The sequence below is a fragment of the Dendrobates tinctorius genome, unplaced genomic scaffold (genome assembly GCF_039654945.1).
Source record: "Dendrobates tinctorius isolate UK_male_01 unplaced genomic scaffold, ASM3965494v1 ptg000293l, whole genome shotgun sequence".
NCBI lineage: Eukaryota > Metazoa > Chordata > Amphibia > Anura > Dendrobatidae > Dendrobates > Dendrobates tinctorius.
In genome coordinates this window covers 23,494,571-23,519,455 of record NW_027361960.1, presented here as the reverse complement: position 1 = coordinate 23,519,455, position 24,885 = coordinate 23,494,571, and the positions used below count along the sequence as shown (strand labels likewise).

Genomic DNA, 24,885 nt, shown 5'->3' with positions numbered 1-24,885 from the left:
TTGTTCTCGGCAGCACAGATTAGGCTGCCATTGGTCTCGGCAGCACAGATTAGGCTGCCATTGTTCTCGGCAGCACAGATTAGGCTGCCATTGTTCTCGGCAGCACAGATTAGGCTGCCATTGTTCTCGGCAGCACAGATTAGGCTGCCATTGTTCTCGGCAGCACAGATTAGGCTGCCATTGTTCTCGGCAGCACAGATTAGGCTGCCATTGTTCTCGGCAGCACAGATTAGGCTGCCATTGTTCTCGGCAGCACAGATTAGGCTGCCATTGTTCTCGGCAGCACAGATTAGGCTGCCATTGTTCTCGGCAGCACAGATTAGGCTGCCATTGTTCTCGGCAGCACAGATTAGGCTGCCATTGTTCTCGGCAGCACAGATTAGGCTGCCATTGTTCTCGGCAGCACAGATTAGGCTGCCATTGTTCTCGGCAGCACAGATTAGGCTGCCATTGTTCTCGGCAGCACAGATTAGGCTGCCATTGTTCTCGGCAGCACAGATTAGGCTGCCATTGTTCTCGGCAGCACAGATTAGGCTGCCATTGTTCTCGGCAGCACAGATTAGGCTGCCATTGTTCTCGGCAGCACAGATTAGGCTGCCATTGTTCTCGGCAGCACAGATTAGGCTGCTGACAGGATAATATGCTGCAGAGAACAATGATCTTTCCCTTGTAGAATGAGCCCTGTAGTGTATACTTCCTCCACCTCAGGGGACCCCGCGGTTTGGGGGCTTTCCTGAACGTGTCCATAGCTGCACGTTAGATTAGCACTGACATTGCAGGGCACTGACGCCATTCTGCATGCACCGACAATGAGAAACACATGAGGGCAATATGTCCTTCCAGCGTTTCTCCGCCTCAGCCCCAGTGACTACACTGTGAGTCACAGCCGCCATGCAGGCCTCGGCGGAGGAGTGAGGGCCGCACACGGCGACATCTTCCACCACACTGCCGTCACTATCTGTGGAATGTAATCAAGCAATTTAGCACCGACGTCGCCTGATGCATGGAGCGGCTCCAGCTCTGCCCTCCTCCATATGCAAAGCAAGCAATGCCTGCCCTCTGCAGCTGCCTAATAGTGAGCCGCCGCTCCACACCTGGGGAAGGCGCCTGCGCGGGAGGATCCGGCTCCCTTCCTGGCAAATAGTGAGCCACTCGGTACTTGTCGCTTGCATCCTGCAATAGTGCAAGAGGGGGCGACAGGAAAAAGAAGCCAGGAGCAGCTGGGGAGCCTGAGTGTGCAGCCGGGGAGCCAGAGTGAGGAGCCTGAGGAGTGTGCAGCCTGGGAGCCAGAGTGAGGAGCCTGAGGAGTGTGCAGCCTGGGAGCCAGAGTGAGGAGCCTGAGGAGTGTGCAGCCGGGGAGCCAGAGTGAGGAGCCTGAGGAGTGTGCAGCCGGGGAGCCAGAGTGAGGAGCCTGAGGAGTGTGCAGCCGGGGAGCCAGAGTGAGGAGCCTGAGGAGTGTGCAGCCGGGGAGCCAGAGTGAGGAGCCTGAGGAGTGTGCAGCCTGGGAGCCAGAGTGAGGAGCCTGAGGAGTGTGCAGCCTGGGAGCCAGAGTGAGGAGCCTGAGGAGTGTGCAGCCTGGGAGCCAGAGTGAGGAGCCTGAGGAGTGTGCAGCCTGGGAGCCAGAGTGAGGAGCCTGAGGAGTGTGCAGCCGGGGAGCCAGAGTGAGGAGCCTGAGGAGTGTGCAGCCTGGGAGCCAGAGTGAGGAGCCTGAGGAGTGTGCAGCCTGGGAGCCAGAGTGAGGAGCCTGAGGAGTGTGCAGCCGGGGAGCCAGAGTGAGGAGCCTGAGGAGTGTGCAGCCCGGCACTTTGGGCAGAATGCCTGAGGCGGCACTCTCTATGGAGTCTGCTTGGATGCTTTAATAAGAAGGACTTTGGACGTGACTTCTGCTCCTATGAGGTAGGTGCCTTCCATCTGTCTGTATAGTGGCATTAGTGAGGCAGGGGGGTGCCATCATTGAAAGCTCCCATCCTGCCTGTGCTACCCCTCATCAGTAGTGATCCCAGGGCAGAGGCAACTTCTCTGTAAGTTGGTGAAAAGTGGGGGGCGCCTTGTTGTGTTTCATGTTGGGGGAGTTCACAGATGCAGAATAGCTGATATTGTGCCCCTGCCACACCGATGTGTGTGATTGTGTGAGGCCAGGTGGGCATGGCTCTCCTGGCACAGGCTGTGATTGATCTCCGGTCTCTGCTATTGTTCAGGGGATTACACATCTGTCCCGTTGTATTCTTTGCTACTGGTTGCACAAAGCGTAGTCCTGATGTTCATCTTGCCTGTCCGCTGCTGTGCCAGCTGTGTGTGGGGTACTGGTCACTTCTGTCATGGTGGAGGGGTCCGAGCAGACCCTTATAGCACAGCCCTCTTGCTATAGTGAAGCGCTGCTGTGCCAGCTGTGTGTGGGGTACTGGTCACTTCTGTTATGGTGGAGGGGTCCCAGCAGACCCTTATATCACAGCAGTCTTGCTATAGTGAAGCGGTGCTGTGCCAGCTGTGTGTGGGGTACTGGTCACTTCTGTCATGGTGGAGGGGTCCGAGCAGACCCTTATAGCACAGCCCTCTTGCTATAGTGAAGCGCTGCTGTGCCAGCTGTGTGTGGGGTACTGGTCACTTCTGTCATGGAGGAGGGGTCCGAGCAGACCCTTATAGCACAGCCCTCTTGCTATAGTGAAGCGCTGCTGTGCCAGCTGTGTGTGGGGTACTGGTCACTTCTGTTATGGTGGAGGGGTCCGAGCAGACCCTTATAGCACAGCCCTCTTGCTATAGTGAAGCGCTGCTGTGCCAGCTGTGTGTGGGGTACTGGTCACTTCTGTCATGGTGGAGGGGTCCGAGCAGACCCTTATATCACAGCAGTCTTGCTATAGTGAAGCGCTGCTGTGCCAGCTGTGTGTGGGGTACTGGTCACTTCTGTCATGGTGGAGGGGTCCCAGTAGACCCTTATAGCACAGCACTCTTGCCATAGTGAAGCGCTGCTGTGCCAGCTGTGTGTGGGGTACTGGTCACTTCTGTCATGGTGGAGGGGTCCCAGCAGACCCTTATAGCACAGCCCTCTTGCTATAGTGAAGCGGTGCTGTGCCAGCTGTGTGTGGGGTACTGGTCACTTCTGTCATGGTGGAGGGGTCCCAGCAGACCCTTATAGCACAGCCCTCTTGCTATAGTGAAGCGGTGCTGTGCCAGCTGTGTGGGGGGTACTGGTCACTTCTGTCATGGTGGAGGGGTCCGAGCAGACCCTTATAGCACAGCCCTCTTGCTATAGTGAAGCGCTGCTGTGCCAGCTGTGTGTGGGGTACTGGTCACTTCTGTCATGGTGGAGGGGTCCGAGCAGACCCTTATATCACAGCAGTCATGCTATAGTGAAGCGCTGCTGTGCCAGCTGTGTGTGGGGTACTGGTCACTTCTGTCATGGTGGAGGGGTCCCAGTAGACCCTTATAGCACAGCCCTCTTGCTATAGTGAAGCGCTGCTGTGCCAGCTGTGTGTGGGGTACTGGTCACTTCTGTCATGGTGGAGGGGTCCGAGCAGACCCTTATAGCACAGCCCTCTTGCTATAGTGAAGCGGTGCTGTGCCAGCTGTGTGTGGGGTACTGGTCACTTCTGTCATGGTGGAGGGGTCCCAGCAGACCCTTATAGCACAGCCCTCTTGCTATAGTGAAGCGGTGCTGTGCCAGCTGTGTGTGGGGTACTGGTCACTTCTGTCATGGTGGAGGGGTCCGAGCAGACCCTTATAGCACAGCCCTCTTGCTATAGTGAAGCGCTGCTGTGCCAGCTGTGTGTGGGGTACTGGTCACTTCTGTCATGGTGGAGGGGTCCGAGCAGACCCTTATAGCACAGCCCTCTTGCTATAGTGAAGCGCTGCTGTGCCAGCTGTTTGTGGGGTACTGGTCACTTCTGTTATGGTGGAGGGGTCCGAGCAGACCCTTATAGCACAGCCCTCTTGCTATAGTGAAGCGCTGCTGTGCCAGCTGTGTGTGGGGTACTGGTCACTTCTGTCATGGTGGAGGGGTCCGAGCAGACCCTTATATCACAGCAGTCTTGCTATAGTGAAGCGCTGCTGTGCCAGCGCTGTGTGGGGTACTGGTCACTTCTGTCATGGTGGAGGGGTCCCAGTAGACCCTTATAGCACAGCACTCTTGCCATAGTGAAGCGCTGCTGTGCCAGCTGTGTGTGGGGTACTGGTCACTTCTGTCATGGTGGAGGGGTCCCAGCAGACCCTTATAGCACAGCCCTCTTGCTATAGTGAAGCGCTGCTGTGCCAGCTGTGTGTGGGGTACTGGTCACTTCTGTTATGGTGGAGGGGTCCCAGCAGACCCTTATAGCACAGCACTCTTGCTATAGTGAAGTGCTGCTGTGCCAGCTGTGTGTGGGGTACTGGTCACTTCTGTTATGGTGGAGGGGTCCGAGCAGACCCTTGTAGCACAGCCCTCTTGCTATAGTGAAGCGGTGCTGTGCCAGCTGTGTGTGAGGTACTGGTCACCTCTGTTATAGTGGAGGGGTCCCAGCAGACCCTTGTAGCACAGCATTCTTGCTATAGTGAAGCGGTGCTGTGCCAGCTGTGTGTGGGGTACTGGTCGCTTCTGTCATGGTGGAGGGGTCCGAGCAGACCCTTGTAGCACAGCCCTCTTGCTATAGTGAAGCGGTGCTGTGCCAGCTGTGTGGAGGGGTCCCAGCAGACCCTTATAGCACAGCACTCTTGCTATAGTGAAGTGATGTGCCAGCTGTGTGTGGGGTACTGGTCACTTCTGTTATGGTGGAGGGGTCCCAGCAGGCCCTTATAGCACAGCACTAGTGAAGTGCTGTGTGTAGGGAACTGGTCACTTCTGTCATGGTGGAGGGGTCCGAGCAGACCCTTATAGCACAGCACTCTTGCTATAGTGAAGCGCTGCTGTGCCAGCTGTGTGTGGGGTACTGGTCACTTCTGTCATGGTGGAGGGGTCCGAGCAGACCCTTGTAGCACAGCACTCTTGCTATAGTGAAGCGGTGCTGTGCCAGCTGTGTGTAGGGTACTGGTCACCTCTGTTATGGTGGAGGGGTCCGAGCAGACCCTTGTAGCACAGCACTCCCATTCATAATATAGGGAAGCGCTGCTGTTGCCCATAGCTACAGCTCTAATCTCCATTATGCCCGTCTCAGGTTCTCATTGTTGATGTCTTTTTTTTCCTGCATGCTATAGGGCACCTTTTGATGCTAATCTGGCTGTTTTTCCAGATGCCATGGCTTAAAGGCTACTAACCACTTGCTCTTTTTTCCTCACTTACATTAATCTGCTGCTACAATTCACAAATGCCATTGTCACTTTGAAGTGTACAATTGAGAAGAGGTTTAAGAAAAACTATTGTTAGAAATAAGAAGCAACATGTGTTTACAAATACAGTAGTTACATAGGTTGCAAAATAGTTCTAGGTGCACCAAGTCAACCCCTCTTCACAGTTAGGCCACATTCACACTTTCAGTGCTTGGTCAGTATTTAATGGGAACCTGTCAGCAGGATTGTGCACAGTAACCTACAGACAGTGTCAGGTTGGCGCCATTATACTGATTAAAATGATACCTGGGTGATGAAATCCGTCTTGTGATTGTGGTTTAATCTTTATTTTCAGTTTGGCTTCTGACAGGTAATACATTTTTTATTATTATTATGACCTGTCAGAAGCCAAACCGAAAGTAAAGATTAAACCACAATCACAAGACGGATTTTATCACCCAGGTACCATTTTAATCAGTATAATGGCTGGCGCTGACCTGACACCGTCTGTAGGTTAGTGTGCACAATCCTGCGGACAGGTTCCCTATAACATCAGTAATTGTAGCCAAAATCAGGAGAGGAACAATCAGAGGAAAAGTATAATAGAAACACGTCACCACTTCTGCACCCACTCCTGGTTTAGCTCACAAAAACTGAAGGTGTGATTATGGCCTTATACTTTCTCTCTCGGTAGATATGTAACCCACAATGCCAATTATTGTTAGAAAACCATCTAGCACTTAACCAGTCAGGTCCCCTGTGCCCCCAGAACCGCAAGCATTTGCGTCTGCACATATAGGCATACTGCAGTCTGTGTGTTTACGTATTTTTTTCTAAAGATCTATTTATGCATTTCTAAAGTCTGTTTATGATATGTAAATGAGGACTTTGACTAGTCGAAGGGGCGTTAGTGTCCCTAGAGTAGTCGCCCCACTTAGCATGTTATCACGCTCCTGTGGTCATGATAACGTAACTTACAAGCACCAACATCATCACAAGCACTAACCTTGCGCATGCGCACGGCTTCTTCCCCTCTGAGGCCGGGTATATGCGTTCCAGCTTCAGAGAGGTGCACTGCGCCTGAACAAAAGTCTCTGCAGCATGTCAATTCTTTCAGCATTTTTTCACCCTTAGAAAGCAATGAGAGTGCAAAAGCAGCTGGGACCTCCCTCCTTCCAGCAAACAGTTTTTTTTTTCCCATATAACCTCTATTTTGTGTGGATGATGCGTTCTGCATCATCACACAGTGTTCCCCTTCACGCCCCTTTGCCGGCGCACTACTGCTGAGGGCAGAACAAAGTACTGTAATGCTCTGGTGCTCTTCGGCCTTTTCCTGCCCATGCGCAGAAGGTACTTTGTTCTGTCCTTTGCAAGGCAGAGACTAGTGCCCCGGCGCAGGAGCGAGATTGCCAACACTGTGTGAATAACGTTGGACGCGTCATCCGCACAAATCTAAGAAAGAGGACGGCATTGCAAAAAGAGAGAAGGCATCAGACTGGGCCACCCCGTAAGTGATTTTTTTTTTTTGCCTTGGGCTATGTTCACATGTGGCATTTTTACTGCTTTTTTTTTCTGCTGTAAAAAGCTGCAGAAAAAAAAACAGGTTTTGCTGTGTTTTTGTTATGCTACATTTGTCTCTTGTGCATGCTGATAAAGTTTAGTGACAAAAAAAAATCATATTCTACGTCATGAGGTTTTGGCACAAATAACACAGCAAAACCATTACTTACAACTGAAAGAATTGACATGCTCCATTGTGCAAAAACCAAGCAAAGCACAAACTACTGAGGACAAGGACATCAAGCTGTGTGCATAAGATTTCTCAAATCCCATAAACTTTGCTGGTACTGTAAAACACAGCTGAAAATTTGCATAAAAATGCCTAGCGTGAACATAGCCTTACAGGGCAAATTGGAATAATACATGCAGCATGTTAGGCTATGTGCTCACGTTGCGGATTGGCTGCGGATCCTCCGCGCGGAATCTCTGCAGATTCACAAGTGATTTACAGTACAATGTAAATCAATGGAAAAAAATAGCTGTGCACATGCTGCGGAAAAATCTGCTGCGGATTATTTTAAGCAGGATGTCAATTCTTGTTGCGAATCCTCATGCGTTTTTACACCCATTCCATTATAGAAATCCGCATTGGTAAAAATGCATGCCAATCAGCAGGAAGTCCGCGCAATAAAAGCACGGATTTTGACCTGCGGATTTTGCCAAGAGATGCAGAAAACTCTGCACGAAAATCTGCAACGTGTGCACATAGCTTTAAAGTGCTGTCACATGGGGCTGAAAGGTGCTGGTCGTAGGTTACGGTATATGGCATAAACCTGCTGACAGGTTCTCTTTAAATATGATCTGTAGATAAAAATACAATGAAACCTGCTTTTGGAACAAAACATTTTCACTGCCAAAAGAACAGCTTCCGGCCTCAGAAAAAAATGCTTCAAAAATGTTGCATTTGTACAAAGCCTAAGGCTAGGCTCGCGTGACGTAAATATGCACATAATCCGCTCCTACTTTACTGCCTCTAGCAGTTTTGCGTCCACAGATGCAGTGAAGTCGGGGGACGCTGTCTGACTTCCATCCACACATTGCGCCTGCCCAGGGAGGAAGGAAGTTGGGTTAATGAGCAAGATTGCAGTCGCATGACCCATGCTGTGGGCAGGGTAGAATGTCATTCAGACTGCAAATTGGGACTGTTGTATGAAAGCAATGGCCCTTCAGACTTGTCACAATTTGCATATGTAGCTATGAATAAGTGTACGCTTTATAGCCGGATTATGGCTCTAAATCATCTTAAGGGCAGTGTCCTAAGTATTAGGTTTACTTCAAGGTGTAAAATCTACTAACTGACCAGCTCACTACATTATGAGACAGGCTGGCTTTATCTAATGGACCATATTATTTTTCTGTATCCTCAGTCTGGTATGGTGCCACGCGGCTGTCCGGGCTGCTGTGGCGCTTCCCGGACTGGTGTGGCGCTGCGCGGCTGCTTCCATCGTGCTGTTGTTGAATTCATTCAGTCTAAACTGTATATAAGAGTTTCCAAACCGCAAAAGGTATGATGCTACATGTGCAGTTGCTGTTACAAGTTGGTGATTTTTAGGCTATGTACCCACGTAAGCCTTTTTTTTTCGCGTTTTTCCCGGCTTAAACGCTCACAAGAAGCATCCCATTCTTTTTAATGAATTCCGCAATTTTTGTGCACATGATGCGTTTTTTTCCGCAAAAAACGCATTTCTAACTATATTCTATGAGCATGTAGATGCTCCTGAAAAAAAAACGCATAAAAACCGCGCATTTTTCCTGGGAAGAGGTCCGTTTCTTTTCTGCATACGTGGGTACATAGCCTAACTCCTGTTATTTTCAGACACTGCCATTTCTTGTTGGCCTCGATTCATCATTTTGAATATTTTTTTTTGAAGTCTTTATTTTTTTCAATTTTTTTTAGTGCAACAAGTCACTTGTTTCATCAAATGTTGCAAAAAAAATCAGGACATAAAATCACTCCTGGGAAGGGTTGAATACATCTGCGCCACAAATGTTTTTATTTTTCAAAAAGTGACAAATGAGAAGTTGGGCCAAAACATCCCTAAACCTCAAACGATGCTCATCATTATGACTATAAAACACATAGGCTTTAAAAAAACAGGCGATAAACGCCAAAACTGAGACACTGCTGCATTGGTCGTCTGGTTTTCAGTGGAAGTTGCTTTTCCTTGGCATTCTGCGTCACTTGTCACATTGTAGTCACTTTGTCAGGTGGACTGTGGCAGGAGACAAGGGATTGTTGTGGAATGGAACAGCCTGCTGAGGAAGAAGTGGCACGGTATCGCAAGGATCTCTGCCTGCTGCCTGGGAAGAGTGTTTCTTGCATATTATGTGAAAAGTGTCTGAACATGCTAATGCGCTCAGACAGAGCATCTGGTCAAAGCAACAAATATGTTGTTGTATGGAGCCATTTCATTTGTATTTTAGACTGCTTCACAAGATGGAATATTTTTTTCTCAAGCTAAAAAAAATGGCAGATAAAGGGAATCTGTCAGCAGGTTTTTGCTACCCCACGTGATAGCAGTAGGGGCAGAGGCCCTGATTCCAAGAATGTATCACTTAACTGGGTGCTGCAGTTGTGAAGACAAAAACACAGATTTATGTCAATCTCGCAGTGCTCAAATGTGGGGTTTGTATAACCATACGCACCCCACTGATTGGCTGCTTTCTGGGTACACTGTTCACAGGCAGAAAGCTGCCAGTCAGTGGTGGGCTGTGGTTGGACTACCTGGTAGCAGGTTTACTAGACCACTATTGATAAACTCCTGCTGATAAAACTTAGATTTTTATCAAAACTACAGCAAGCAGCCAAGTAATGACACCTGTCTGAAATCAGGATCTCTGACCCTACATCATGCTGCTCTCAGATTAGGTGGCAAAAGCAGAGTGATAGTCATTTTAAGTGTTCTCAATAACTAGGTTAGAGAATGAGAATTGACCACAATCGCTCTTTATAGTTTTTTAGTTTTTCATTTTGCGGTCACTTGAATGGTGCAGAGCTGTATTTCTGGGGCTTGTGCCCACAGTGTGTGGACCAAATGCTCCAAGTGCCCCAGCACCTTTTGTTCTGTTGTGCGTGAGGACCTTGGAGGTCACACAGCAATGACACATGGATGGCACAGTCAACAGCACTGGAATTAATGGTGCTATATAAGTGAGTACATAAACAGTCACACAGGTAACTATGCATCCTTGTAATACTTAACCCCTTTGAGACGTTGCCTGTTTTCACCTTCCTGACCAGGCCAATTTTTACAATTCTGACCACTATCAATTTATGAGGTAATAACTCTCGAACGCTTCAACGAATCCCGGTGATTTTTATTATTATTATTATTATTATTATTATTTATTGTTATAGCGCCATTTATTCCATGGCGCTTTACATGTAAGGAGGAGTATACATAAAAACAAGTACAATAATCTTAAACAATACAAGTCATAACTGGTACAGGATGAGAGAGGACCCTGCCCGTGAGGGCTCACAATCTTCAAGGGATGGGTGATAATACAGTAGGCGAGGGTAGAGCTGGTCGTGCAGCGGTTTGGTCGATCGGTGGTTACTGCAGGTTGTAGGCTTGTCGGAAGAGGTGGGTCTTCAGTCTCTTTTTGAAGGTTTCGATGGTAGGTGAGAGTCTGATATGTTGTGGTAGAGAGTTCCAGAGTAGGGGTGATGCGTGAGAGAAATCTTGTATGAGATTGTGGGAAGAGGAGATAAGAGGGGAGTAGAGAAGGAGATCTTGTGAGGATCGGAGGTTGCGTGCGGGAAAGTACCGGGAGACGAGGTCACAGATGTATGGAGGAGACAGGTTGTGGATGGCTTTGTATGTCATGGTTAGGGTTTTGTAATGGAGTCTCTGGGCAATTGGGAGCCAGTGAAGGGATTGACAGAGGGGAGAAGCTGGGGAATAGCGGGGGGACAGGTGGATTAGTCGGGCAGCAGAGATTAGAATAGATTGGAGGGGTGCGAGAGTGTTTGAGGGGAGGCCACAGAGCATGAGGTTGCAGTAGTCAAGGCGAGAGATGATGAGGGCATGGACTAGGGTTTTTGCAGATTCTTGGGTGAGGAATGAACGGATTCGTGAAATATTTTTGAGTTGAAGTCGGCAGGAAGTGGAAAGGGCTTGGATATGTGGCTTAAAGGAGAGATCGGCGTCAAGGATTACTCCGAGGCAGCGAGCTTGTGGGACTGGGGAGAGTGGGCAGTCATTTACTGTAATTGATAGGTTCGTAGGGGGGTTCACGTGAGATGGGGGAAAGATGATGAACTCTGTTTTGTCCATGTTGAGTTTCAGAAATCTAGCGGAGAAGAAGGATGAAATAGTGGACAGACATTGAGGGATTCTGTTTAGTAGGGAGGTGATATGTGGTCCAGAGATGTAGATCTGTGTGTCATCAGCGTAAAGATGATACTGAAAGCCATGAGATTCTATGAGCTGTCCCAGGCCAAAGGTGTAAATAGAGAACAGCAGGGGCCCAAGGACTGAACCTTGTGGGACTCCGACAGATAGGGGGCGAGGTGAGGAGGTGGTGTGTGAGTGGGAGATGCTGAATGTCCGGTCTGTTAGGTATGATGAGATCCAGGATAGGGCCAAGTCTGTGATACCGAGGGATGAGAGGGTCTGTAATAATAGGGAATGGTCCACTGTGTCAAAGGCAGCCGACAGGTCCAGGAGGAGGAGGACAGAGTAGTGTCGCTTGCTCTTGGCGGTTAAGAGGTCATTGGTGACCTTAGTAAGGGCAGTTTCAGCGGAGTGGTGTGACCGGAAGCCAGATTGTAAGCGGTCGAAGAGGGAGCAAGAAGAGAGATGGGAGGACAGTTCATGGTAGACGTGTTGTTCCAGTAGCTTGGAGGCGTAGGGGAGAAGTGATATAGGGCGATAGCTAGATACAGAGGATGGGTCAAGAGAGGGCTTTTTGAGGATAGGTGTGATGGAGGCATGTTTAAAGCTTGAGGGGAAAACACCAGTTGTTAGTGATAGGTTGAAGAGATGGGCTAGGGTTGGGATGAAGACTGTGGTGAGGTTTGATATGAAGTGGGATGGGATCGGGTCGAGTGCACAGGTGGTGAGATGTGATCTTGAGAGTAGGGTGGAGAGTCGATCTTCTGTAATGGTGGAGAAGTTGGTTTTGAAGGTGGAGGGCTGGGAAGTCAGGAGGAAGGGCTCTGGGGGTTGTTGACCAAAACTGTCCCTGATATCAATTTTCTGCTTGAAAAATGAGGCAAAGTCTTCAGCTGAGATGAGTGGGGAGGGAGGAGGTGCTGGGGGGCGGAGGAGAGAATTGAAGGTGTTGAATAACTGTTTAGGGTTATGAGACAGGGAGGATATGAGAGATGAGAAGTAGGTTTGTTTAGCTGTGGCGAGTGTGGTCTTGAAAGTAGTGAGGGACTGTTTGAATGCGATGAAGTGCTCGTTGGAGTGGGATCTTTTCCATCTGCGCTCAGCAGCCCTGGAAGCTCGCCTCAGCTCTTTGGTCAGGCTGGTGTGCCAGGGCTGTCTGTTGATTTTGCGAGTTTTGGTATGTGTAAGTGGGGCAGCGGATTCCAAAGCTACAGCTATTGTGGTGTTAAATAGAGTAGCAGCGTCATCTGCATTGTGTAAGGAACTTATATCTGTGAGAGGGAGGAGGGATTCAGAGAATGAGTGTAGGTCAAGGTGTTTAAGATTCCTGCGAGGGTGTGAAAGTTTGTGGGGTGGGGATTGTAGACATGGAGTGAAGAGGGAAGAGAATGTGAGCAGGTTGTGGTCAGAGAGAGGAAGAGGTGAGTTAGAGAGGTTAGATAGGGAGCAGAGGCGGGTGAAGATGAGGTCCAGTGTGTGGCCATCTTTATGGGTGGATGTAGAAGACCATTGAGTGAGGCCGAAGGAGGAAGTGAGAGATAGAAGTTTAGTGGCAGCTGAGAGGGAAGTGTCAATGGGGATGTTGAAGTCGCCCATGATGATAGTATGGATGTCCGTGGAAAGGAAATGAAGTAACCAGGTGGTGAAGTGGTCAAAGAAGGTGGTGGCTGGCCCTGGGGGGCGGTAGATGACAGCCAGTTGGAGGTTGGAGGGGGAGTAGATGCGCACAGAGTGCACCTCAAAGGAAGGGAGGGTAACAGAGGGTGGCAGTGGGATTGGGGTGAAGGAGCAGGTATCTGACAGGAGAAAACCAACTCCTCCGCCATGTTTGCTGCTGGGGCGGGGGGTGTGAGAAAGGTGGAAGCCGCCATACGAAAGTGCAGCAGGAGAGGCTGTGTCAGAAGGGGTGAGCCAGGTTTCGGTGATGGCGAGGAAGGAAAGTTTGGTAGTGACAAAAAGATCATGGATGTAGGAAAGCTTGTTGCAGACAGAGCGAGCGTTCCACAGAGCTCCTGTTAGTGGGACTGGGGAAGCGGGGGCTGGGTGAATGGGTATAAGGTTGGAGAGGTTACGGAAGGTTGTGATAGAGCGTGGATGGGAGGTAGAAATGACTGTGGGAATGTGGTGAGGAGGACCAGGATTTGGAGAGATATCACCAGCAGTGAGAAGGAGCAGAGAAAGTGTTAGCAGGTGGGAGCAGGAGAGGGCATGAGGGGGCTGTCTGTGTTTGGAGACAGAGGATTGTATGTTAAGGAACAGTTTTGAGGCGGAGGTGAGGTGGATGGGGAGGATTGAAGAAGAGATGAACAGTTCCTTACTAGGAGTAGGGATTAGGGGAATTAGCAGAAAGTGAAGGATTATTGGGGTGAAAATGAAAACAAACAGAAACATTGTTTACAGTGACTGTGTACAGTTACCTTCAGTTCCCTTCTGGTTCAATTCTGATTCTGAGACTTTTCTCGTGACATATTGTACTTTATGTTAGCGGTAAAATTTCTTTGATATAACTTGTGATTATTTGTGAAAAAAATGGAAATTTGGCAAAAATTTAGCAATTTTCAAACTTTGAATTTTTATGCCCTTAAATCAGAGAGTCATATCACACAAAATAGTTAAATAACATTTCCCACATGTCTACTTTACATCAGCACAATTTTGGAACCAAAATATTTTTTTTGCTAGGAAGTTATAAGGGTTAAAAGTTAAACAGCAATTTCTCATTATTTTTTTTTTTTTTTTTTTTTTTTTTCCAACAAATTTTTACAAAACCATTTTTTTTTTTTTTTTAGGGACCACATCACATTTGAAGTCACTTTGAGGAGCCTATATGATATAAAATACCCAAAAGTGACACCATTCTAAAAACTGCACCCCTGAAGGTGCTCAAAATCACATTCAATAAGTTTATTAACCCTTCAGGTGCGTCATAGGAATTAATTGAACGTGGAATGAAAAAATGAACATTAACTTTTTTCCACAAAAATGATCTTTTAGCAACAATTTTTTTATTTTCACAAGCGTTAAAGGAGAAATTGGACTGCTAAAGTTATGCAATTTCTCCTGAATACGCCGATACACCTTATGTGGGGGAAAACCACTGTTTGGGCACACAGCGGGGCTCGGAAGGGAAGGAGTGCCGTTTGACTTTTTCAAAGCAAAATTGGCTGGAATTGAGATCGGATGCAATGTCTCATTTGGAGAGCCCCTGATGTGCCTAAACAGTGGAAACCCCCCACAAGTGACACCATTTTGGGAACTAGACCCTTAAAGGAACTTATCTGGCTATGTGGTGAGCACTTTGAAACCCCAGGTGCTTCACAGAAGTTTAGAACGTACAGGCGTGAAAATAAAAAATCTAATTTTTTTTCCCCCCAAAATGATCTTTTAGCAACAATTTTTTTTATTTTCACAAGTGTAAAAAGAGAAAATGGACTGCTAAAGTTGTTGTGCAATTTCTCCTCAATACACCAATACCCCATATATGGGGGAAAACCATTGTTTGGGTGCACGGCAGGGCTCGGAATGGAAGGAGTGAAGTTTTGGATTGCAGACTTCGATGGAATGGTCTGCGGGCATCATGTTGCATTTGCAGAGCTCCTGATGTGCCTAAGCAGTGGCAATCTCTCACGAAGTGACCCCATTTTGGAAACTGGACCTCCCAAGGAATTTATTTAGATAGCACCGTGAACCTCCAAGTGCCTCACAGAAAATTATAACTTTGAGTTGTGGAAAAAATAAAACACACAATTTTCCACAAAAATGGGCTTTTAGCCACGATTTTTATATTTTCCCAAGGGTAATAGGAGAAAATAGACAGAAAAAGATGTTGTACAATTTCTCCCGAGTACGCCGATATATCCTGTATGTGGGGAAAAACCACTGTTTGGGCGCACGGCAGGGCTCGGAATGGAATAAGTGACGTTTTGGATTGCAGACTTTGATGGAATGGTCTGCGGGCGTCATGTTGCATTTGCAGAGCCCCTGATGTGCCTAAACAGTGGAAATCCTCCAAGTAACCTCATTTTGGAAACTAGACCCCCCCCCCCCCACAAGGAACTTATCTAGAGGCAGAGTTTTATAGTATTGATTATAATGCTTTTGGTTTTACCGGTGTATGAACTTATAATGTATTATGTGTAAGATGTGAGGGGTACATCAGATAATAAGTGTGTTGTGTCACCAGGTAATAAACTAATTTTATTAACTTGTGGACATGTGGTACGGTTTGAAACCATCCTTAATGCAAAGGCCAGGATTCTCAGGGCAAGTTTCACAATGGTAAGTTGTGTCCTTTCGGATTCCCATCTTGGAGCATACTCTGCACCGTTTTTGTGATCGTCCTGTCCTCGCTCCTCGCTGTTTGGGGAACGTGCCCTGGGAAATGGTGACCTGGGACAATACGGGCACTATCAGATTCAGAAGACCCTCCACTCCCTGAGTGCCAAACATTAGGGCCTTGATGACTTCCTCCTGAAACTGAAGGAAGGTCTCCGTTTTGCCTGCAGATCGGAACAGCACAAAAGCATTATACAGTGCCATCTGTACAATGTGCACGGCCAATTTTTTTGTACCATACTTTGGCTTTTCGCATGGCACGTTATGGTTGGAAGACTTGATCTAAGAGATCTACACCTCCCAAGTACCGATTGTAATCCAAGACACTATGGCTTTGGGACTTGTGTTGTGGTCCCACGAACAGTGACAAGGGAGCTGTTGTCACTGTGTATGGTGGTCAGGATAAGGACATCCCTTTCGTCTATATACTTGACCACCAGCATGTTGTCGCTGCATTGGGCTCTGCTTTTGTAGGATTGTGCGCCAACTGGGGGTGGTCCTTTTTCGGCCGCAAACAGACTGGAGACAGAAACCAATGTGCGTTCAAACAGGTCCACTTTATTTTCTGTCCTCCCAATGACCACAGCACCACGACAGCTTCAACGCACAGGCCCAGGTACCTTTCACCTCCTGCTTTCCCCTAAAGTGACGTCCCTCACAGTTCTTTCACTGTGGCTGCCTTAGGCCCACCACCACAGCGCTTCCCCTGGCCGAGTCCGTCCGTCTGGTACCTCGGGCGTCCTCTGTCCTGCGGCTATCCTGTCAGGGCCACCCCCCTGACTGTCTCTCTTTCCAGTCCCTTCCGGAGCTCGTCCCTCTTCAGTCTCCTCCTGCGCTGAACTCCTCCTCCTGGACTGGACCTCCCTGGGGCTCTCTCCCTCTCTTTTTATTCCCCTGCCTTGGAATTCCCCTCCCGAGTCCCCGTAACTCCCCCCACCATGACTTTGCGGTTTCTTAAGCATTAGCTGCTAAGTCCTTTCCCTGCTTTCTTTCAACTCCCTGTAGTGGCCAAACCTCAGTACTGCACCATCTCCTTTTCCTGCTATTCTTTATCTCCCCCTAGTCCCTAGTAGCCATTACCGGGTCCTACACCATCCCTTCCTAATTCCAGCTGTTTCCTCATACAGTCATGGCCAAAAGTTTTGAGAATGACACAAGTATTATATTTTCACATGATCTGCTGCCCTCTGGTTTTTATGTGTGTTTGTCAGATGTTTTTATCACATACAGAAATATAATTGCAATCATATTATGAGTAACAAAAGGTTATATTGACAGTTAGAATGAGTTAATGCAGCAAGTCAATATTTGCAGTGTTGACCCTTCTTCTTCAGGACCTCTGCAATTCTCCCTGGCATGCTCTCAATCAACTTCTGGATCAAATCCTGACTGATAGCAGTCCATTCTTGCAAAATCAATGCTTTTATTTTGTCTGAATTTGAAGGTTTTTGTTTGTCCACCCGTCTCTTGATGATTGACCACAAGTTCTCAATGGGATTAAGATCTGGGGAGTTTCCAGGCCATGGTCCCAAAATCTCTATTTTGTTCCCTGAGCCATTTAGTTATCACCTTTGCTTTATGGCAAGGTGCTCCATCATGTTGAAAAAGGCATTGTTGATCGCCAAACTGCTCTTGGACGGTTGGGAGAAGTTGCTCTCGGAGGACATTCTGGTACCATTCTTTATTCATGGCTGTGTTTTTAGGCAAGACTGAGAGAGAGCCCATTCCCTTGGCTGAGAAGCAACCCCACACATGAATGGTTTCAGGATGCTTGACAGTTGGCATGAGACAAGACTGGTGGTAGCGCTCACCTGGTCTTCTCCGAATAAGCCGTTTTCCAGATGTCCCAAACAATCGAAAAGGGGATTCATCAGAGAAAATGACTTTACCCCAGTCCTCAGCAGTCCACTCCCTGTACCTCTTTCAGAATATCAGTCTGTCCATGATGTTTTTTCTGGAGAGAAGTGGCTTCTTTGCTACCCTCCTTGAGACCAGGCCTTGCTCCAAGAGTCTCCGCCTCACAGTGCGTGCAGATGCACTCACACCTGCCTGCTGCCATTCCTGAGCAAGCTCTGCACTGCTGGTAGCCCGATCCCGCAGCTGAAACACTTTTAAGAGACGGTCCTGGCGCTTGCTGGTCTTTCTTCGGCGCCCTGGAGCCTTTTTGGCAACAAGGGAACCTCTCTTCTTGAAGTTCTTGATGATGCGATAGATTGTTGACTGAGGTGCAATCTTTCTAGCTGCGATACTCTTCCCTGTTAGGCCATTATTGTGCAGTGCAATGATGACTGCACATGTTTCTTTAGAGATAACCATGGTTAACAGAAGAGAAACAATGATGCCAAGCACCAGCCTCCTTTTAAAGTGTCCAGTGGTGTCATTCTTACTTAATCATGACAGATTGATCTCCAGCCCTGTCCTCATCAACACCCACACCTGTGTTAATGGAGCAATCACTGAAACGATGTTAGCTGGTCCTTTTAAGGCAGGGCTGCAATGATGTTGAAATGTGTTTTGGGGGATAAAGTTCATTTTCTAGGCAAATATTGACTTTGCAAGTAATTGCTGTTAAGCTGATCACTCTTTATAACATTCTGGAGTATATGCAAATTGCCATTAGAAAAAATGAAGCAGTAGACTTTGTAAAAATTAATATTTGTGTCATTCTCTAAACTTTTGGCCATGACTGTACATATGTACAAATTCACGTCAAGTATATTTACTGCCCATCTTGCATTCATTGTTCCTCTTCAGACAGGTCCATAGGTCAATCCACTTCCCTACACTTTCACCTTTTCTCAGTGTTTGCCAATTAGCGGCTTAGGGAGGCCTTGCTGATTTTTTTTTTTTTTTTTGCACGGTGCAACATGCGGCTATACATCTGGCAGAGAGGATCTTGAAGAGTGGGATGCTGGTGTAAAAGTTATCAATGTAGAGGTGATAATCCTTATCCAGCAGTGGGTGCAGCAATTCCCACAGAATTTTCCCACTCACCCCCAAGACGGGGGGGGGGGGGGGGGCATTCAGGGGGATTAAGCTGGGTGTCCTTCCCCTTGTAGACCCTAAATTTGTGGGTGTACCCTGAGGTACTTTTGCACAGTTTGTACAGCTTTATTCCATACCTGGACCTCTTACTGAGCAGGAATTGTTGGAATTTTAGCCTCCCTTTTGAAGCGAACAAGAGGTTCATCAATAGCGATGTCCCTCTGGGGTGTGTACACCTCGGCAAAATTTATGCTGAAGTGTTCAACCACTGGCCGAGTTTTATATAGACAATCAAAGTTTGGATCATCTCGGTAAGGACGCTGTGCATTATCATCTATAATGCAAACATTTTTGGATCCCTTCAAAACGTGTCCTTGTCATGGCCATACGGAATACTGGTGTACTATAGAGAATATCAGTACTCCAGTATTGCCGAAGCCCTGTTTTTTTTATTATGCCCATATGCAGCACTACTCTCCAAAATGTCATCATCTCTGTTGCATTTACGGGGGGTCCATCTGGCGAATGATAACGTGGGATTTTGGGTGAAAAATTGTTGGGTATACAGGTTTGTCTGGGTCACCGTAAGATTTGTTATTTCATCACTGAAAAAGAATTTGAAGAAGTCAGTTTCAGTGAGGCCAGTGATGTTAAACTGGATTCCTAAGCTACTGCTGAAATCCGGAATGACAGGCTGATAATTTTCGGAGGGTGCAATCCATATGGGATCGATTTCTGCAGGAGTTGCCTGGGTCCTAGGGCGCCTTGTTGGGGGTTCATCCTCCCTAGATGATGAGGAGGAGGCGGAATAGAGGAATGTGGGATCTTCCTCGCTGGCTGAATCCGTGTTGGACACAAAGTAGCGTAAGCCTTCTCTGGTGAATAGCGTATTCTTGACGAATGGGCCATTTTTTTTTTTTTTTTTCTTTTTCCAAACCCAGGGAATGTGTATGTACACGTGTAATGGGTGGTGCTTGTGTATAGGGTACTATTTATTATAACAAAACAGAGAATAAAAAAAGTAGAGAAAAAATGTAGAAGAAACAATAAAAAAATGAAAAGAAAAATCAGATGTAAAAAAATAAGTTTGTATTAAAAGTATAAATTTACCAAGAGTGTGATGTACGCTCCCTTAATGCACTAGCAAATTATTTTATGCAAAAAAAAAAAGACTTTACCTCCCTACCTATGAAACTACTCTGAACAATTTTTTTTTTCTAAAAAAAAAAAAATAAAAAATAAAAATCAGATGTTGCCCATACTGCGACGCCCGCTACCCTAGCTACCTAAAAATAAGAAAAAGTCCTGTGGCGCAGTCTCTGATCAGCAGCGATACTGATCAGAGCGCTGTGGACTCAGGAAGAGCACGAGTGCTCAGCACAGGAAGAAAAAGCACAAAAAAGTGCGCTAAAAATTCAGTGATGGGGGGGGGGAACTGGAACAGGGATGGGGGATTGGGAAAGGGCTGAGGAAGGTGCTGCTGCTGTGATTATAGGAGTCACACAGCAGGCAGATCACAGGACAGAGCAGGAAGCTGGAGCAGGACGCTGAAGATGGAGGCTGGAGATCGCCAGGGAGATCACACTGCCACCAATGAATTGTTTCACTCAGGTACACAGAGGGGTTTGGAGATCCGCTCTGCACGCCAAATCAGAGGTAAAGATGGTGTGCAGGGCGGTGATCCCTATTTTAGGTTAACCCCTTTGGCGCTGATTGGCTGAACAATAGCTTCTAGCCAATCAGCGCCATAGGGGTTAATCAGGTGAGGTGACGTGATCAAACCACCCACTGTGACTGGTGCTGCGTCACACAGCACAGATCACAGCATGTCGCATGTTTTTTTTTTATTAACTTTATTGTGACAGTGCTGTGATTGGCTGGTCAATTCTGACCAGCCAGTCACAACAATAGCCGATGCAGGGGGGTCGGTGCAGCACCCCGGGGCGACATACTGGGACACAGGGACAGGAGCCATCGGTACCCGATCACTGCGCGGCGACCGGAAAATGACGGTGCCATACTAGTACTGTGGCTGGTACAAATGCAGTTCGCGCAGTACTAGTATGGCGCATGTCGCCTAGGGGTTTTCTGGTCTAGAATGACAAGTCTGCAGTCATTCATAATAATAATCTTTATTTTTATATAGCATTAGCATATTTCGCAGCGCTTTACAGTTTTGCACACATTATCATCGCTGTTCCCGATGGGGATCACAATCTACATTCCCTATCAGTATGTCTCTGGAATGTGGGAGGAAACCCAGGACATACAAACTCCTTGCAGATGTTGTCCTTGCTGGGATTCGAACCCTGGACTCCAGCGCTGCAAGGCTATCCACTGAGCCACCTTGCTGTACATTCATTATCAACAGATTTGCTGGTATTTGCATTGGGGAAGGCTGTCAAGTATATGGGATATGCATGCTCCCAGGCTGAACCCATTTAGTGGACTCGGCCTCGCTTCATGCACTTGTATGTAAGTGGTATTACTTATGCCAAAATGTACTCCAGTTCCTGACTGGAGTAACATTTTTGCTTGAGTGAATTAATGAATTAAGAGCATCTTACGCTAATGGTCCCTCCATTAAGACTCATGTAAGTTGTCAGTTCTATTGAATTCAGTCATATGTTTACCACTTTAAATCCTTCAAAATGCCTAATTCTTAATTGCCTTGTGCCTTTTCTTGCCTAGTTTTTGGTCTCATGCCTGGTTTCCATTTGCTCCTTTTTTAGGTTTGCCATTGTGGGCAGGTTTGCATTTTTCCATATGTTTTTTCCCACGTCATCATTTGCAGCTTTTTGAAAATTCTCAATTTTATTTGTGCATAAGTACTCCAGTTTCCTTCTGGCGCGATTTTATGCATGCACAATTTTTGCAACATTTCACAAAATGTTCAACTTCTTGCACTAAAAAAGTCACCATAAAAAAAGGTTAACCCTGCTATTGCAACCATGAAAAAAATCACTGCTTTGGTACCATGGGGTCTATATGACCCAGGCTCAAAATCGTCATATTTCATAAAACTGAACATGCTGGCTGTTCAGAATAATCAAGTTTTATTCTGTCATCATTTCAGAACACAGTTATGAAATCATTCGTAACTTTTAAGTGATTTGTCATCATCAAACACAAACTGAAATTTATACCAAAATGCTTTACTAATAACTAAAAGTATTCAAATTCAATAAAAAAAAATGCACAATAACTGCAACTGTGTGGATTTTAGTAAAAACATAATGACAACGAATGATCTGGCAATAAATTTAACCCTTGCAATCACTGCACGTCATAGTGCCATGTTCTTATAAATGAACTTCTTGCGGTCATTGCAAGCAAATCTCGTCTTTTTGTCCTTTTGATCCAGGACAAACAGCACTGTTTGCGCTGCTCTGTAACACTGCTGGTGTCACTTGGAACGTCTGATGGTGCCTGCAAAATTCCACAACTGCGGATGATTTGCGTGACATCCTTTGGCGTTTGATGCACATCCAATCGCTGACTCGCATATGGAGTGATCAGTGCAACTGCGACTTCCTTCAAAAACTGCGTTTTGCGTTTGTCCAAATTGTTAGATACGTAATTCGGTACATTTTCAATAAAAATAACATAAACATTCACCGCAGTGCTGTCAATCATTCCATAAAAGACCCTCTTTGGCCACCGATTCGATTTTCTAGCAGTGCTGTACAAGTTGCACATTTGATCATGACTATCGATGCCTCCTTTTTGGCTATTGTAGAAGGCATTTTTTTCTTTTCCGGTTTCTTCGTCTTTCTCTTCTTTGCGATGCATGGTCGATAGAAACACAACTCTCTTGTTCTTGGCGCAATGGACAGCAATGTAAAGTCGTTTGCATGATCAAAAGCATACTGAACTGTTCCTTGATCGGCTTTAGCGACAAAGCTTGGAGGGATATAAGCTTTGTTCTTCTTCAATGTGCCAACCAAAGTCAAACTGCGAACCTTCAGCTCCAAAGCCAAGGGAATCGAAGTGTAGTAATTGTCTGTTGTAACATTTCTGTTCGTTCCAACAATTGTAGGAATCAAATCCAGCACAGCTTGGGTAGGAATCGGCAATCCTGGAGCATGAGTTCCAGCTCCTTTTGTAAATCTTCAAAGAAACCGAATAAAGGTTCTTGCTGTCAGCCATGACATACAGTTGTGGCCAAAAGTATTGACACCCCTGCAGTTCTGTCAGATAATACTCAGTTTCTTCCTGAAAATGATTGCAAACACAAATTCTTTGGTATTATCTTCATTTAATTTGTCTTAAATGAAAAAACACAAAAGCGAATGAAGCAAAAAGCAAAACATTAATCATTTCACACAAAACTCCAAAAATGGGCTAGACAAAAGTATCGGCACCCTCAGCCTAATACTTGGTTGCACAACCTTTAGCCAAAATAAGTGCGACCAACCACTTCTGGTAACCATCAATAAGTTTCTTACAATGCTCTGCTGGAATTTTAGACCATTCTTCTTTGGCAAACTGCTCCAGGTCCCTGATATTTGAAGGGTGCCTTCTCCAAACTGCCGTTTTTAGATCTTTCCACAGGTGTTCTATGGGATTCAGGTCTGGACTCATTGCTGGCCACCTTAGAAGTCTCCAGTGCTTTCTCTCAAACCATTTTCTAGTGCTTTTTGAAGTGTGTTTTAGGTCATTGTCCTGCTGGAAGACCCATGACCTCTGTGGGAGACCCAGCTTTCTCACACTGGGCCCTACATTATGCTGCAAAATTTGTTGGTAGTTTTCAGACTTCATAATGCCATGCACACGGTCAAGCAGTCCAGTGCCAGAGGCAGCAAAGCAACCCCAAAACATCAGGGAATCTCTGCCATGTTTGACTGTAGGGACCGTGTTCTTTTCTTTGAATGCCTCTTTTTTTTCTCCTGTAAACTCTATGTTGATGCCTTTGCCCGAAAAGCTCTACTTTTGTCTCATCTGACCAGAGACCATTCTTCCAAAACGTTTTAGGCTTTTTCAGGTAAGTTTTGGCAAACTCCAGCCTGGCTTTTTTATGTCTCGGGGTAAGAAGTGGGGTCTTCCTGGGTCTCCTACCATACAGTCCCTTTTCATTCAGATGCCGACGGATAGTACGGGTTGACACTGTTGTACCCTCGGACTGCAGGGCAGCTTGAACTTGTTTGGATGTTAGTCGAGGTTCGTTATCCAACATCCGCACAATCTTGCGTTGAAATCTCTTGTCAATTTTTCTTTTCCGTCCACATCTAGGGAGGTTAGCCACAGTGCCATGGGCTTTAAACTTCTTGACACTGCACACGGTAGACACAGGAACATTCAGGTCTTTGGAGATGGACTTGTAGCCTTGAGATTGCTCATGCTTCCTCACAATTTGGTTTCTCAAGCGCTCAGACAGTTCTTTGGTCTTCTTTTTTTTCTCCATGCTCAATGTGGTACACACAAGGACACAGGACAGAGGTTGAGTCAACTTTAATCCATGTCAACTGGCTGCAAATGTGATTTAGTTATTGCCAACACCTGTTAGGTGCCACAGGTAAGTTACAGGTGCTGTTAATTACACAAATTGGAGAAGCATCACATGATTTTTTGAACAGTGCCAATACTTTTGTCCACCCTCTTTTTTTATGTTTGGTGTGGATTTATATCCAATTTGGCTTTAGGACAATTCTTTTTGTGTTTTTTCATTTAAAACTAAATGAAGATAATAATACCAAAGAATTTGTGTTTGCAATCATTTTCAGAAAGAAACTGAGTATTATCTGACAGAATTGGGGTGTCAACAACTGTATAACTTGATTCCATATTTGCTTGGCTTATTTGGTTTGTACTGTTTGAAGCCACACCTTCCACTGAATCCAAGCAAAGGTTCGTCCACAGTACACCCAACTCCAGGAGAGTAGTTCGCTTCACAAGCCAAGACAAATTGATTCTAAATCTTGCTAATTGGTGCCAATTTGTCAGCTTCCCGTCTTTGATCTCGAGTGGTGGAGTCATCAAATCGCAAGCAATACAGAAGAAATAAAAAAACGTTTCTGACTCATAGCTACTATGCAAATTGGCCGTCCAGTGCCATCTTTCTTCCAAACACTTGCTGTGCTTTCTTTTACACTTTTCATAGCACCCAAGAAGAGCAGAATTCCAAGTAGAGCATGAATCTCGTCAATGCTTGCGCCATATAGATATCCAGACTGGGTCTTGTATTTCACTTTAACACTTTTAATTTTTTGGTTCGTCCATTTGACGACTTCTTCAATCAAAGCATTGTTTGAAAAAAGTTCGAATGATTTCAAGGATGTATCGGCAAGGCGTCCATCACCCTTTGGTCCTGGTTTGGCCTTGACAATGTTTCGGATTGGAGTTCGGCGAATAGTCTTTGGCTGTAGCAACCACTTATAGCCATCTTTGCTAAGAATTTCACCTGAAGTATCATCATCATCATCGTCGTCGT

General features: G+C 46.5%; 1 protein-coding gene across 1 annotated transcript in view; it reads left to right on the top strand.

Annotated features, from left to right (window-relative positions):
• Positions 1-812: 812 nt before the first annotated feature.
• The window catches only part of MAP3K4 (mitogen-activated protein kinase kinase kinase 4), a 141,622-nt gene continuing 117,549 nt past the window's right edge, over positions 813-24,885 (top strand). Inside the window, exon 1 of the mRNA XM_073560183.1 lies at positions 813-1,896. Coding sequence (XP_073416284.1) covers positions 1,892-1,896 — 5 coding nt within the window. The 5' untranslated portion in view covers positions 813-1,891. The remainder of the gene's footprint in view (positions 1,897-24,885) is intronic.